General features: G+C 40.0%; 1 protein-coding gene across 2 annotated transcripts in view; it reads left to right on the top strand.

The window, feature by feature from the left end:
* The window catches only part of Atrn (attractin), a 121,621-nt gene that overhangs the window by 40,198 nt on the left and 64,814 nt on the right, over positions 1–16,609 (top strand). For both annotated transcript variants that reach the window (XM_085834097.1, XM_021156919.2), the window contains exons 6-10: positions 920–1,088; positions 11,728–11,818; positions 12,620–12,863; positions 15,101–15,284; positions 16,251–16,405. In XM_085834097.1, coding sequence (XP_085690223.1) covers positions 920–1,088; positions 11,728–11,818; positions 12,620–12,863; positions 15,101–15,284; positions 16,251–16,405 — 843 coding nt within the window. The remainder of the gene's footprint in view (positions 1–919; positions 1,089–11,727; positions 11,819–12,619; positions 12,864–15,100; positions 15,285–16,250; positions 16,406–16,609) is intronic.

The following is a 16,609-nucleotide window of genomic DNA, read 5'->3' as shown; positions in this document are numbered from 1 at the left end:
TTTGACAAATCCTTTGCAACTCATTCGTGGAAATTAGGGAACATGGTCTGGTGATAGAGAAGCAGAGACTCAAGCTGAGAGGTGGACAAGCGGCAGGACCGCGGTTTCCTTAGACTCTCACTGCTGCCATCTAGTGCCATTACCCAACACAACCGGGTACCAAGGTACTGTAGGGAATTCCCTGAAGTCGAGGAAGCAGCCATCATTGGTTTAGTGATTTTCCTTCTATGCTTAGGTCCTCAGAAAGTAAGTGTTCATGTAAATGTTTTTAGTTTGCCCAATTCTCCCTTTGTCTCTTTCATCTGTTCAGCTCCTGGATTTGCCAGAAGATCGATTTTGATCTGTCATTATATTTCAACCCTAATGCCTTTTCCACATGAATTAATATAATAACCCCTTGGTCTACCCTTTCTACTAAATCCTGCTTCAGCAAGATTTTTACCTCTAAAAAGTTTAACCTGACTATCAGAAATTGCCAAATTATCAGAAAGTGTGTAGTATTAAATTTTATAAGGGAGTGATTGGTTTTGGTCTGCATCTTGAGTAAGTGAAAGACTCATGTTAGGTGCTAAGCTTCTTGGTTAAGGGTACTGGTTGCTCTTCCAGAGGACTCAGGTTTGATCCTAGCATCCACATAGTAGCTCATAAGATCTGTAACTCTAGTTCCAGGGGATCCAATGCCTTTTCCTGACATCATTGGGTACCAAGCAGGCAAGTGGCACATAGGCATACATGCAAGCAAAATACCTGTGCATATAGAAACCTTTAAAACCCCACAAGTTAAAGATGTTTGCACTTAAGTGCTAAAGGAAACACAAGTCTTTAAATATTCTTTGCACTTAGATTAGAACTTGGAATACTATAAACTTTCAGGCTGCATTTTGTGAAGCTATTTGTTGTTGTTGTTGTTTTTTATTAGGTCCTGGATGTTCAATTCCTGTGCCAGCTAACCAGTCTTTTTGGACTCGAGAAGAATATTCTGATTTAAAGCTTCCCAGAGCCTCTCATAAAGCTGTGGTCAATGGAAATATAATGTGGGTTGTTGGCGGATATATGTTCAACCATTCAGATTACAGCATGGTTTTAGCGTAAGTGTCTCTATAATGAAACATTTTATTTATGGTTACTGAGTGTATATAAGGGGGTGTATGCAGTGGTGTGCAAGAGGAGCTCGAAGGACAACTTCGTGGAGTTAGTTTTCTCCTTTCACCTTTGCATGAGTTTTGGGTATTTGGTTCAGGTTTCCAGGCTTGTAATGCTTTGCCCTTTGAGCCATTACCAGCTCTGAAAGTGGTGTTAAATGCTTCTGTACAAAACTTAAGTTTCCACCCTGAAAAACTGCAGTGTAAAAACAAAACAAAACAAAACAAAACAAAACAAAACAAAAAAACAAACAAACAAACAAAAAAAAAAAAAAAAAAAACAAGAAATCACCAGTAATTACCGAGGAAAATCTGTTTAAACTTTGGTAGTTTTCTTCTAAACTTTCTTGATATGTGTTGATATTTTACAATTTAAAGCCCCAAAGAATTTATTGTCAAAATAAGAATAATTTATCTTTTTAAGGTACTTTCTTTGATATTTTGCTTTAGGTATATAGTAAGTTATATAAATAGGGGTTATTTTATCTTGATTTGTTAATAGTTTTCCTATATCAGATGGTTTCAGTTTATAGCTTACTAATATTAAATGGCCTTTGTCTAACAATTTCCAGGGTTTGAAGTCTTATTTGTGCTTTTTTGAAGGTAGAATATACATTATCATATTAGAGTTAGTTATAGAGAACAGATTTCAAGACAAGATTTATACATACTTAAAACCATGTTAATTTTATGGTCTGGAAATTTTTTCTTTTAGTGATTATAAAGCACTAGCATTCATCGTAAAATTAGTAGGACTATTAGGCAGTTTGGTATAGTGTTTTTGTTAATGTTTTATTTCTTTGAAGAGACACTATGATCAAGGCAGTTTTAAAAGAAAGCATTTCATTAGGGGGCTTATTTACAGTTTCAGAGAGTAAGTCTATGAACATCATGGCAAGAAGCATGGTAGCAGCAAGGCACAGCACGGGAGCAGTAGCTAAGAGCTCAAATCTGATCTGCAAGCAAGTGGGAGAGCAGAAAGAGCAAAGGGAGGGGAGAGAGAGAGACAGAGACACTGGGCCTAGCATGGGCTTTTGAAACCTCAAAGGTCACCCACTCCCAGTGACACACTCCCCCAACAAGGCCACACCTCCTAATCCTTCCCAAAACAGTTCCACCAATCAGGGACCAAGTGTTGAACCTATTGGAGCTATCCTCAACCAACCCACCACAGACAGTTTTTGAATCACCCCAGGTATAGTAATTAAAAGACACAAAGTAATGTAGAACAGTGAAGTAACCTTATAAAATAGATGACAGCTCTAAAACAAGTGACAGGAGAGCGATGTGTAATATGAAAGGACAGTCTCCTAGAGAAAGTAGTAGAAATGAGAGGACCAGGCTAACAATTTAAAAAATTTAGAATTGAAGACAAAATGTAGAAGGACACACATATACAAACACAATGATACTGCTTTGCAAAAGGAATGTTGAAAGAGGAATCTTTTAAATTATATGGAAAAATATACATGTCTTTTTTTTTTCTTTTTTTTTTTAACATTTATGTATCCTGTGTGTGTGTGTGCCCTAGTGCCTGTGTGGTCAGAAAAAGACTTGGAATGCTGTGCTGTGCTCCCACCCTGTAGGTCAGATCACTTGGGTCACCCAGGTCATCAGGCTGGCAGCAAAGCACTCTTCCTCTGTGAGCTGATCTAAGAAAAAATTTAAATACTAACTATGATTAGCACACCTTGAACACTGTGTGTAAACAACCAAGAGAAACTAAACAGCAGCAAGAAAACAGCATGGCTCTGTACTCCTGAGCACAGTGAACAGTGCGAGGCAGGGTGTCCTGAGACTTTTATTTTTGCCTGTGTATGTTAAATTTACTGCTGAGCACATTTGTAACTTAGTAATACTGATAGGTACAAGAAAGAAAAAAATGCCCTAAGAAAAAGACGTAGGATGTAGCCCAGAGGTAGGGTTCTCGCCTCCATGTGCAGGGCCTCTAATTATACGTAGCATCTCAAAAGAATAAAAAAAAAAAATTAAAGCAAGATCTTCCAGAAAATCTTGTGCTCTCTTTAGTCCAAGGATTTAGAAAGACAAAACTTTCAATAGTAATGTCTCTATGCCAGCCAGATGCCACAGAAATCTAGCCCTGGCCTGATCTGTGCCAGTAAAGCTAAGTGGAGAGCCTGGATGTCCATCCTTACCAGGATATCGTAAGATGCCCCAACGATTAGGATTAGCACCACAGACACCAAGTAGTCATAGGACTTTCAGGTTCACCAGTTGGAAATATGGCTTCTGCCCAGACAGTGCCAGTAGAGGCCATGTGGGGACATTGACCTCTGCTGTCAGCAACAGTAATGGCAGTAATAAGTTGACCTTCTCCATCCTATGGGAGGGGTCTAAGAAGGCCTGAAATCGCAGAGGATCTAGAGTCTCACAGCATGATATACAAAATCTGCCCAGCCAAGAGCTAATACAATCTCATTTTGAATGAGAAATCAAAGAGACAATGACATTAGGGTGACACACAATAGAATTATCTGACAAGGAATGTAGTGCTAAGGATGAAGTCTGGTGCTTCCCGTATGCTGAGCATGTCTTCTACCAACTGAACAACAGCCTCAGCAGTGGGCTGGTGCTGCACTCTGGAGTATATCAAGGTATCTGAGATACAATGTCTTTGATTAACTGTGTCAGCATTAAAAATGGAATTTTAAGGTGGCCTACCTAAAACACTACAATGAGCAGCTACACACATACAAAACAAATGAAAGGATAGAAAGTCTCACCAAAACAAATACAAGACATAACAGGATACCAGAGGCCAGGTTAAGGCACTTGTCCAGCTGGGCCTGATGACCCACTTGGGTGGAAGAAGGAACCAGTTCCTGACAGTTGCCTTCTGATTCTCTTTGTGCCTTGGCAAATACATGGCCTTGCCCAAGTAAATAAATGTAAGAATAATTATTAGAAAGAATCTTAAGTGGAGGGCCTGGGAGATGGCTGAGAGGCTAAGAGCATTTTCTCCTGCCCACAGCCAGCTGGGACTTCTGTTCTAGAGGATCTAGATGCTCTCTTGTGGCCTCTGCTGGCACTGCATGCACATGGTACACAGATATGAAGGCAAGCAAAACACTCATACACATAAGATAAAAATAAATCTAAAAAGAGAATATCAGATGGAGTTGTAAAATTGAAAAATTCAGCAATAGAAACAGAAATCCCAGTGGGTGGATTAGCATTGGCAGGACAGAGGCAAGAAAGAGCCAGTGAGCCTCCAGACAGACCATTAGAAATCCCACAGTCGGGGCTGGTGAGATGGCTCAGTGGGTAAGAGCACCCGACTGCTCTTCCGAAGGTCAGGAGTTCAAATCCCAGCAACCACATGGTGGCTCACAACCATCCTTAACGAGATCTGGCTCCCTCTTCTGGAGTGTCTGAGGACAGCTACAGTGTACTTACATATAATAAATAAATAAATAAAATTAAAAAAAAAAAAAAAAAGAAATCCCACAGTTGGAACAATAGGGAGAACAGTAAATCCTACATTAAAAGAAGGCCAGGGCCTGGTAGCTAAGGTTTTAATTTAAGCACTTGAGAGGGAGAGGAGGCAAAGCTCTCTGACTGGGGTTAGGGTTAATGGTGAATGCCGTGACACCCTGCTCAGTTAGCCTTCTCCCCTAAAAATACTTTCAATTCATTTTTAATGCTGACACAGTTAATCATAGACATTGTATCTCACACACCTTGACATACTCCAGAATGCAGCACCAGCCCACTGCTGAGGCTGTCGTTCAGTTGGTAGAAGACATGCTCAGCATACGGGAAGCACCAGACTTCATCCTTAGCACTACATAAAACTGGGTGTGGTCATGCACACTTATAACTTCAGCACCATGGAGGCAGAGGCGGGATGATGAGAACTTGAGGATCATTCTCAGTTACATAGGGAGTTTGAGGTTCAGCAGGGATACAGGAGGCCTGTCTCAGACAAACAGACAAACAAACTAACTTCAAAAAACTCTTGAATGCCAGGGCCAAGGGGTGGGGGTGGGTGGGTGGGGGACTGGAGGGGGGGAGTGTATTGGGGACTTTTTGGATAGCATTGGAAATGTAATTGAGGAAATTACCTAATTAAAAAATAAATTTAAAAAAAAAAAAAAACTCTTGAAGTACTAGGCCTAGTACGTGCCGAGATTGTAGGTATATGTCATCATGCCTGTTGTAGCTTGAGTGAGAGCGGACTCCATAGGCTTATAGATTTGAATCTTGGTGTCTGTCTATGCCATGTCATCCCTGCACAAAAGCCCACACCAGGCCCAGTCACATTCTCTCTGTCTGCTGCATGTGGGTTAGATGTGAGCTCTCAGCTGCTGCTCCAGTGCCATGCCTGCCTGCTGCCAGGCTCCAGCCATGATGGTCAGGGACTAATTCTCTGAAACTGTAATCAAGTTCCCAATGAAATGCTTTCTTTCATAAGTTGCCTAGGCCATGGTGTCTCTTCACAGCAATAGCACAGTAACTAAGATACCTGGCTCTCCCCCACCCCCACTCCCCACCCCACCATTATTTACCATAAAGTAAGTAAACAGTACACAGTTGGATAACATGATACTGAAGTTATTTTCCTGTTTCCTGATGTAACCCAATTTCGGACGAGATCAAGCCTTAAATAGCAAGCTGTGAGCCAGGATAAAGAAAAAGCTCGCAGGCCAATGTCTGCTTTACCAAATTCTGTTCAGCAGTCTAAAGCTGCCGTCACCTCGACTCCTGGGATGGCATTTCCATCACTATCTTAGACATTCCCTGGGTCACAACCTTTTAGTACACAGATTGCAACTCTGATGGGATGGCTGACTGCTTAGCTAATTAAAGCAAGCTAGAGTTTGTCTGGCTTCCTTGTCTGAATGGGGAGGTGGTATTGACAAAATTTTGTAAATAAACTACCATATTTGCATGGTGTATGTAAATTTGATGTGGCTGCTTTTAAATCATTTAACCTAAACTGTCCTACAGAATCATCTGTTTGATTGGAAAGATTGTAGCTTCAAGAGAATTTCTGCTGAACCTGAAATGATTCATAATGATGTGTCTGAAGAATGTGTGCTATCACCTATGGTTTTTGTTTTAGTTGATATTTGTACTTTAAGATTTACTTTATTTATGTATGTGTGTGTGTGTTTGTGTGAATGTATGCCTCGTGTATGTGGTGCTCAAGGACACCTGAAGAAGGGCTCTGGAGCTGGAGTTACAGGAAGTTGTGAGCGCTAGGAAAGAAAGCTGGGTACACTGGGAAATCAAAAGGTGCTTCTAACCACTGAGCAATCCTTGCCAGCCCCTTGGTTTATTAAAAATATCAAACAAAAACAACACTAGTTACATAAGTCTCTCTCTCTCTCTCTCTCTCTCTCTCTCTCTCTCTCTCTCTCTCTCTCTCTCTCTCTCTGTGTCACACCCACCCACCCACACAAAGGATCCATAATAGTTCTTCTGTATGCCGGTTAAATATAAGTTCTTAGGGGCTAGAGAGATGGCTCAGCAGTTAAGAGTGCTTGTTGTTCTTCCAGAGGACCCAAGTTCAGATCCTAGTACACACATCAGGCAGCTCACAGCTACCCATATCTCCAGCTCCAGGAAGAACCAATCAATGCCTATGGCCCATGCAAGCACCAGCACACATATGCTCCACAAACATCCATATATATATAGCTAAAAATAATAAAATAAATCTTCAAAAAATTAATTCTGGTTGAACTGAAAAAGATCACCTAACATTTAAAAAAAGCTGTTTACTAGTGAAGAGGACATATACCATGGTATCAAGTATTCTGTTGTTAAAGGAAGCAACTATAAAAAGCATGTGTTTGAAATAACTAATGGATACAAAACAAATGAGGCAGCCCCAACATCTGTCAGTACCTTGCAAACCAACACAATAAATTTGATTTTATTTAAATCGTAGTTATTTTTCATGCTAGTAGTTTTGAAACCAAGATCTAGATTTTGTATAGCCACATAAATACACATTAAAATTACAAACTGTTAGAGCTTCATCTTCATCAGTCTCTCTTCATAAAAAGCAGTTACAGGGATTGAGACATGACTCAGCAGTTAAGGCATGGGCTGTTCTTCCAGAGGACATGGACTCAATTCTCACTGCCCATATGTTGGCTCACAACCATTTGTAACTCTGGTCCCAGGGGATCTGACACTCTTCTTGGCTTCTATGGCCACTGTATTCATATGGTACACAGACACATATGCAGGCAAAACTCCTATATACTTAACAAAAAAATAAGGTTTAAAAAAAAAGAATTACAATTTGAAGACACTTCATTCTGCCAGCACTAAATCAGCCTCTCTGGAGTCTTCCATTTCATGAGAAACATTAATTCTCCATTGCTCTCTGTGGCATGAAGTATTGGTTGAGGATCAGGACCTGGACAAAGCTTCAGAGATTGTCAGTGCATCTCTTTTCTTCTTTGGTTTGCTGTCATCAGGTTCACTGCCACATTCCCTTTGTACCATCCTTCCTTTAACAGCCTTTTGAAAATGCAGGAATGTTGGATGCTGCCTTCAGTTCACACAGGCTGTCTTTTTAGCTCCTCATCTATCTATGCTTAATTTGTTAGTGGTGCTCACCCATGTATGTGTTTATGTCATGAAGCCACAAGATGAGCCTTGATTGAGTCTTGCTGTCAGTGTGGATCACAGAAATGACGCCCTATCATCTTTGCTTCCTGCTTGTTAGAAGTCATTGATTCTGCTTATACTCAAGGCCCACAGTATTATACTTGGCTGTGAACCCCAGGAAGCAGGGGGGTGGGGAGTGTCATGGATACTACTCAGATATCTGACTGTTGTGATATTTCATCAGTTCTCATTGGTTCTATCTTTAAAATCTGCCCTAAATCTAGAGCTGGCTGTGGTGGTGTGTGTGGTGGCATCAGTATCAGAACTTGGATGACAGAGGCAGGAAGATTGTGATTTTTGAGGCCAGAATAGGTACATACAAAAAATCCTGTCTGCAAAAGAAACAAATGTACAAATAATTATAATTACTTTTACTAATAACCTAACTGATAACCACTATTAGTGCTGTGTCCATGAAAAGGTGACGTAAACTGTGAAGATGACTTCCCCTTCTGTGTGACACGCCGTCATGTGATTTTACTTGTGCCTCATCATTGTTTTCCTTCTGTGTGCATGTGTGAATGTTCACATGTGGAAGCCAGAAGTCAGTGCTGAGTGTCTTCATAATTGATCGCTATTCTCTTTGTTTTGAGACAGGGTGTTGAGACTAAGCCCAGTGCTCAGTGATTCATCCAGCAAACTGTAGGGAGCTTCCTGTCTCTGCCTCCACAGTGTTGGGATTACAAGCATGATCCAAATTATGTGACAAGGGCTTTACTAACTGAGCCATGTCCTCAGCTCCCCATTCCCCTTTTCTTTTCTTCTTCTTTTTTTTTAAGACTTACTTGTTTGTTTTTGTTTATGAATGTCTTGCCTGCATGCACACACACACACACACACACACACACACACACACACACACACACACCACATGCAAGCAATTCCAGAAGAGGGCATTGAATCCCTGAAACTGGAGTTCCAGTTAACTGTGAGCCTGTTATGTGGGTACTGGGAACTAAATCCAGGTTCTCTGGAAGGTCAGCAAGGGTTCTTACCTGTGACCCATCTCTTTTTAGCTCATGTGTTTATCTCTTGAAGCAAGAAACCTAGGAATCGTTTTGAAACTTCCTTCACAGCCTTTATCATAACTTCATGTCAATTTTTACCAACTCTTTCAACAAATACATGTTATATTTATTTATTTTTATGTTTATCCTGCTATTGGTTTCTACTTAGTCTCTTGTAGTAGAGTTCTGTCAGATTTATGTTTCTATTGCTTTTAATTTATTTGTAAAGGTGAATGGGAAAATATTTAAAAATTATAGATCCCATCATTTACTATATTCTTAAAAGCCATGGCTAGCCAGGCTTGGTTGTGCATGCTTGTACTCCCAGGACTCTGACAGCTCGGTAAGGAGAGTGAATTAGAAAATAGCGCCAGCCTGTGCTACTTAGCAAGAAACAGAAACAAGTACAATCACACACACATAGAAAATCCCCCATTAATACCATCCCATTAGATATAATGGTCCTGTATGACCATTCAACCACTGTTTGTCCTCTGTGCTGCGGTAACAGTCTTCTGCCCTTGCCTGTGAAGCACATGCGCACCCTGCCTCCAAGTGCTTTTGCACTGGTGTCCTCTGTCTAGACGTCCTGTTACTATATGTAAGGACTGGTTTCTCCTCCTCTTTACAGTTCAATCTAATTGTCTCATGAAAAGATCTTTCCTGACCATTTGGTTCAGACAGGTTCTCCCTGTTGTTGTTGTTGTTTTGTTTTTTTAATAGTTCTAAATTCCTTTCAGGAACTTTTGCTTATTTTAAATTCCATGAGTGCATACATGTGCTTGTTGTTGTTCATGCTCCTTGTTTGGGCTTACTTTACTATCAGCTCTGGATGTGGTTCACAGAAGGTGCTCAGGGGAGCACTCTCAGCTACTCACCTCACACGGGTTATAGATATTTGTATCAATGCTACGTTTGCTTGTGAGCCATGTTTTAAAGATTAGAACATCTTTTCTATGTGTACTCTATCAAAACACGTGTTAGGGCTTTATATATTTTATATAGATATTGGTGTTCTTGCTTTACTAATTTTCATGGAATTTCGGTGAATATTAGTATTTTAGATAGGAAGACTTGTCTCAAAATGTAGCTCAGCTGGTCGAGTGCCTGCCTAGCATGTAGAAACCCCTGGATTCACTTTCCAGCACCTCGGAAGTGGGGCATGGTGCATATGCTGTCATCTCAGCACTCCAGAGGGAGAGAAAAGAGAATCTGGAGTTCAAGGTTATCCTTGGCTATATAACAAGTTCAAGATCAGCCTGGGCTACATGGCATCCTGCCTCAAAATCAAACACCAAATCAAAAAAAGCTCACATCTTGATCCAAAAGAAGAAGGTAGAGAGAATACACTGGGAAAGTCTTTGAAACCTCAAAGTTAACTCCGAGTGACAGTGACACCTCCTTAGTAGGGCCATAAATTCTAATCCTTCCCCAAAGTCCACCAACTGGAGACCAAGTATTCAAAGATAAGAATCTATGCAGTCCATTCTCCTTCAGACTCCCACAGTAGGTTTTCTTAAAAAAAGAAAAAAGAATATTTTAATTGATTGTGATTATTCAGTATTATTCATGAATAAGCATGAACTATAAACTATTGGCAGGACTAGAAACTATTATTTTTAAAGATTTATTTATTTATTTATTTATTTATTTAATGTATGTGAGTACACTGTAGCTGTCTTCAGACACACCAGAAGAGGGCATCAAATCCCATTACAGATGGTTGTGAGCCACCATGTGGTTGCTGGGAATTGAACTCAGGACCTCTGGAAGAACAGTCAGTTCTCTTAACCACTAAGCCATCTCTCCAGCCCCTATAAACTATTATTATATTTATAAAATATAAATCCGTGAGTCTGTGCACCTCTGTTGTGCACATGGATGGGTGCCAGAGGCCAACATCAAGTGCTTTCCTCTGTCTTTGGCCCTTGCTGCTTGGAGACCGTGTCTGTCACTTAACTTGGAACTTAACTTTTAGATAGACTGAGATCTGCCTGTCTACACACTTCCACCACTGGGACTGCAATTGCAGAGAGGTGACTCCACACTAATATTTTCTATGAAATCTAAGGATCTAAAATTAGATCCTCACATGTGCTCAGCAGGCACTTCACTCACTAAGCCATTCATTGCTTCAGCCCTGAAAATATCTTTTCTTTACTAATCTTGTATTTTAGAATTTTAAGTGCATTTACAGTATGATTGAAATACTATAGTTATAGCTTTCTTAAGCAAAAGATTAAATAAAAAGAAATACTGATAATTTTCTTTAAAACTATTTCTTCTTTGGGAATTTCGTACACACATGTACGTGTACACACACACACACACACACACACACACACACACACACACACATAATGACCTTGATAATATCTAGTCCAAATTTTCCCTTCCACTCATTCCAGATCTCCTCAATGTGTGCACATGCTTTGCACATGTTGGTTCTCTTATTCTACCATGTAGTCCAATGGATAGAATTCAGATAGACTTGTGCAGCAAGCATGTTTACTCACTGAGCCATCTTACATACCCAGTTATTTCTCTTTTAATTATTATTCCCTTTACAACACTTACATTCAGTTTGTCATTATTAAATGAGTAAAAGTTATAAAGAACTATTAAGTCCCTTTATAGTACAAATGTCGGATGGCTTAGGTTGTTACGTAGAAGAGGTTTATAGGAAACTATAGAAGCTTCCAGTAGATGTTTGTCTTATTCCAGGGTTGTGTAGTCAACTTCCCCGTTTTTGAGTTCTCACATGTTCAATGGTCCCAGGTATAAGGTATGTTTGCCAGAGTAGCATGTGCCTCCCTAAAATCCCTGGTTGATTTGTTGAAAATCTTTGAACTGGATTATATCATACTTAGAAGAATACAAGACATTCTATTTTGTCATTTGGGTGAAAATATGGTCTGTTTATTTTGCAGGTATGACCTGACTTCTAGGGAATGGCTTCCACTAAACCATTCTGTGAACAGTGTGGTTGTAAGATATGGTCATTCTTTGGCATTACATAAGGTAAACTCTCTCAACTCTTCCCCAAGCAAGAAGTTCAACTCGTCCTGTTGCTTTCTGTCATTGAATACTATCCAGCTTTGATTTTAGTTGGTATAAGCTTTGTTTTGCTGTCATGGAGGTATATAATTCACCAAGTTGTCACCAAGTTGTAATTGGAAATTGAAGTTAGAACTATTTTAATCCATGGTGTCTTGCATTTGGATACTCTGATCACAGTTAACAATGAAGATTAAATAGTGTTAGGGAGCCTTTGCCCATTATCAAGTCTACCACACTGCATGCGTGTGACTGAGTAGCCATTGTTATCTCCTTGTTTTGAGTGTATATTGTAGAATGAGGCAACTTTATTTTCCACACCATTTTTGTTCTGTAATACATTTCATGTAGAGAAGCTGTTTTAGAGAGATGAAGAATGTGATTGTTTTGGTTTGTTCTTTCTCTATGCTATTCCTAGCAAGTCACTGACGAGCTCATGTCACTCACACTTCTTCAGCTGGGATCACAGTGAGAGTGTGAAGCACTCATTGTGGTTTTCCAATAGTAATTTTTAAAAAGATGTATTTATTTTTATTTTATGTGTGTGGGTGTTTTGCCTGCATGTGTGCCTGTGTATGCTGTTCCTCCAGAGGTCAGAAGAGGAGGGCATCAGAACCGGTGGCTGTGAGCTGCCATGTGGGCACTAGGAACTAAACCCTGGTCCTCTGCAAGAGCAGCAGATGTTCATAACCGATAAACTATCTCTCCAGCCCTAGAGTTGATTTCTTAATGGTTTTAAAAATCCGGTTTACATCTTTCTTATAGGATAAAATCTACATGTATGGAGGAAAAATTGATTCAACAGGGAACGTGACCAATGAGCTGAGAGTATTTCATATTCATAATGAATCATGGGTATTGTTAACTCCGAAAGCTAAGGATCAGTATGCAGTGGTTGGACACTCAGCACACATTGTTACACTGGCATCTGGCCGTGTGGTCATGCTGGTCATCTTCGGTCATTGCCCACTCTATGGATATATAAGCATTGTGCAGGAATATGACTTGGGTATGTATTTTTTTCCAGTGGAGGGATCTTGAATCAGACTGAGAACCCCTGCCCTTATTATTAGGACACTGTAACAAAATTCAGCGTGATCTTGATCCAGTACTTTGTCTTGACATAGTATCAGTAGATAACTGGTGAGATTGAGCTTGTTGATGTCCCTGTGCAACAGCAGTTTCTTACTTGTCAAGTCTAGTCTTGGCTTGGGAGGGGTTCTGAGGAAAGGGGTGTCAAAAAACCCAAAAAATCAAATTGTGGGTCCAAGCTGGCAGCTGTATATTGCATTAAGGAAAGCTGAGGGAAATTTGGGATCTTTATTTCATCTATTAGTCTACATCAAGCAAGTCAAGCGCTCACAGTCAACGTTTGCACAAAAAAGAGGGGGAACTGAGGAGTCCAGCATGGTTCTGGTCGGACAGAATGACATGGTTCCAGCCCTGGGACAGGGGCAGCAGGCCTGGGCCTCCATGGATGTCACACTATGGACATAAACCTGTTTGTATAATAATGTACATATTTCATGCTCCTCTTTTGAGGAATGTCCTTCTGATGATGTGAATGACTTCATGATAATCAGAGCCAGCGTGAGTCTGGGAAGTAAATGCTGGGACCTTCAGGAGAGCTCTTAAGGCTGTGGAAAAGAACATGAGTTCAAAAATATATACTTCCTCAACTATACAAAAATAGAAGGATGCAATATGAATTGTATGAGGGGCTTCACAGATCTAAAGGAACAAAAGCAGCTTCGCTGTGAGCCAACTTGTCAGAAAGACACTAAGGAAGCAGTTAAAGAGATTTGGGGGGTGGGGGGTAGTGATTGCTGGAGGAGGGCACCCAGCTTGTGCTTATGAAGGCAGACAAGTCCTGAGTTCAGGGTGAGCCTGGAACAGAGCAAGGTTAGGCCTTGGTATGGTAGAAATGGTAATTTCCAGACAGGATACTCAACTAGTTTGTGCTTAACAGAGGAGGGCAGATCTCTGAATTCTTTTGTAATGTTAAAAGGAAATGTGTGCTTGCTGTCTCCCAAGGGGCCGGAGTCCCAGGATGCTGATTTATAGGAAACCTGGAATAACTGGGCTTATGACCTGTAGGAGACGAGCTATCCAGGACGTTTTTTTGCAATAGAAAGAGAGAACTCCTTCAGCAAAGAATAGCAAGAGAAAGCTGTCTAGAGAGAGAGAGCTGTCTGTAGATCTCCAGAGAAAGCCGGTCAGAGAGAGAGAGAGAAAGCAGATCAGAGAGAAAGTAGACTGGAAAACTGTCTCCAGCTTGGACCCACAATTTGACTTTTTGTTTTTGTTGACAAATTGCCCTCCCCAGACACACTTTCCTCAGGACCCCTCCCAAACCGAGGAAGGACCTTGGCACTTCCTGTCAGCTTGCAAGGAGCCAAAGATAGCATTAAATGCTTTAGATATCAAAATAAGCAAAATGCAAAACAGTAAACACTCTAAAATAATTCTGGCTAGTCCTTTAAATATTAGGCCAGTGCACTGTTATTTTACCTTAATGTATAATCTTGTGTTACATTTTATTGTTTTTCATTGTATAATAGGAATGTCAGAATTATAATTTTGTAACATTTGTTTGACATTCCTGTGAAAATGCATCTAAAGATCATTAAAGTGCATCAGAAGATCATAAGGACTCACTGAGGAGCACAGGGAATTAAGTGTCTGCTTAAGAGAACTTTGAATCTTTAATCTTTAAAATTTGTTTTAAAAATCTGAATCTTGCCAGTGTGGTGGTGCATACCTTTGGTCCCACCACTCAAGGGGCAGAGGCAGGTGTATCTCTAGTAGTGTGAGGCCAGCCTGGTCTACAGAGCAAGTTCCAGGCCAGGCAGGATACCCAGAGAAACCCTATCTTAACAAAACAAAACAAAATATGAATCTTTAAAAACTTGTTCTTTGAAATTTTCATACATGTATACAATATATCTTGTTCATATCCACCGCCATTCCTTCGAGCTCCTCTAGGCTTTCCCAATGCATCTCCTTCCTAGCCTCATGGCCTCCCTTTCAGGGTGAAGGTTAACACACTGAGTCCAGTTAGTGCTGATCTGATGCAGTCTTTTCTAGATGGTCTTCTTTATAATAAGGTGAAAGTATATCCTAAACCTCCTTCTTTTGCTCTAAGATGTCTAGACTTTAAACTAATGTTTAAATCATTTAAATAATTTATTATTTCATAAGAAGAGGAGCCTGCAACATTGACTTTAACTATTGTCTCTTATCCAGAAAAGAACACATGGAGTATATTACATACTCAGGGTGCTCTTGTGCAAGGGGGTTATGGCCACAGTAGTGTTTATGATGACAGGACCAAGGCTCTCTATGTTCATGGTGGCTACAAGGCTTTCAGCGCCAACAAATACCGGCTTGCAGATGACCTCTACAGATACGATGTGGATACTCAGATGTGGTGGGTGTTTTCCTAGAGCTTTCCCTTGGTAGTATAAAATCTACAGAGGCAATTGATTAAAAATACTGTGCTATGGTTTGACTTTTGTTCAGCATTGAGATCAATACAGTAATAAAGTTAAGGTAATAATGGTGCTGTTGCTGCCTGTTAGTTTTTCTGTTCTTGGGATAGTTAGAAAGTGCTTCGTGCTTTAGACCTGATTCACTGAACTCTAGCAAGGCTTCCTCTCCTCAGAATTCTCAGCAATAAAAGCTGTGCTCATTTTATCCATACTTGAAAAGCATATCCTTCCTTTTCTCTTTTTGGTGTTGGGGATCAAACCCAGAACCTTGTACATGAATAGGCTATACCATCTTTATCCATTTAAATCATCAAACAGGATGCTCTCATGCCTATTTGATAGGCTTTTCACTCACTCCGCACTGAAACTTGGGTTATAAGAGTATGGTACTTTTAGCAAATGGAAATAAATTTGAGTTATGATATAATTATAAAACACCGGTCTCTCTGTATTTCCCTCCTCCTTCTACTCCCTCCCTCTTCCTTTCTGTCCCCCTCTCTCAACATACATTAGAGACCTTTGACTGTCATTTTATGCTGTGCTGAAGATCATGGTCTTTAGTGGCTGTGAACCACTGAGCCTATGCAGTGGAAGTTCTGGTCTCTGGCTTTTGCCTTACTAATAAAACATTGAGCATAAATTTTGATTTGTATTTCACAATTCTTACCTGGAATTCTTAAGTGGAATTATGGAGCCATAGAGAATGAACATTTTAGGGCTTTTAATATAGTTTCCCGAAATTTTAACAGATTTTCATGATTGTTAAAGGAAGTGGCTTACGTATAGGGGGAAATCAAGTATTGCGCATTTGAATCTGAAGTTATAAAGTAATTACATTTAAATTGGCAAATAAGTATTCTTTTAAAACTAACCTTATATTTATTATTTCTAAATAAACTCAAAAGGACCATTCTTAAGGACAGCCGATTTTTCCGTTACTTGCATACAGCTGTGATAGTGAGTGGAACCATGCTGGTGTTTGGAGGGAACACACACAATGACACTTCCATGAGCCACGGTGCCAAATGCTTCTCCTCAGACTTCATGGCTTATGACATTGGTAAGCTTTCCAAAGATGTTTTAGCTTCAGGAATATTTTCTTTGCTGATGAAAAGATCACTATGTTAAAATAATTGCACTGTTTAAAAGAAGTTCAGGTGGTAGAATTTGCATTTAATTTGAGTAGGATTACACATCTATTGAAAAGCATATTTTGAATTAAACTACATTAAATTCTTTGTGAAATCACTCTTCTTAATTGCTT

This window comes from Mus caroli, unplaced genomic scaffold, assembly GCF_978045245.1.
Source record: "Mus caroli unplaced genomic scaffold, Mus_caroli_1 scaffold_2, whole genome shotgun sequence".
Taxonomy (NCBI): Eukaryota; Metazoa; Chordata; class Mammalia; order Rodentia; family Muridae; genus Mus; species Mus caroli.
Note: the sequence above shows the minus strand (reverse complement) of the source record. Positions and strands in the feature narration are given on the sequence as shown.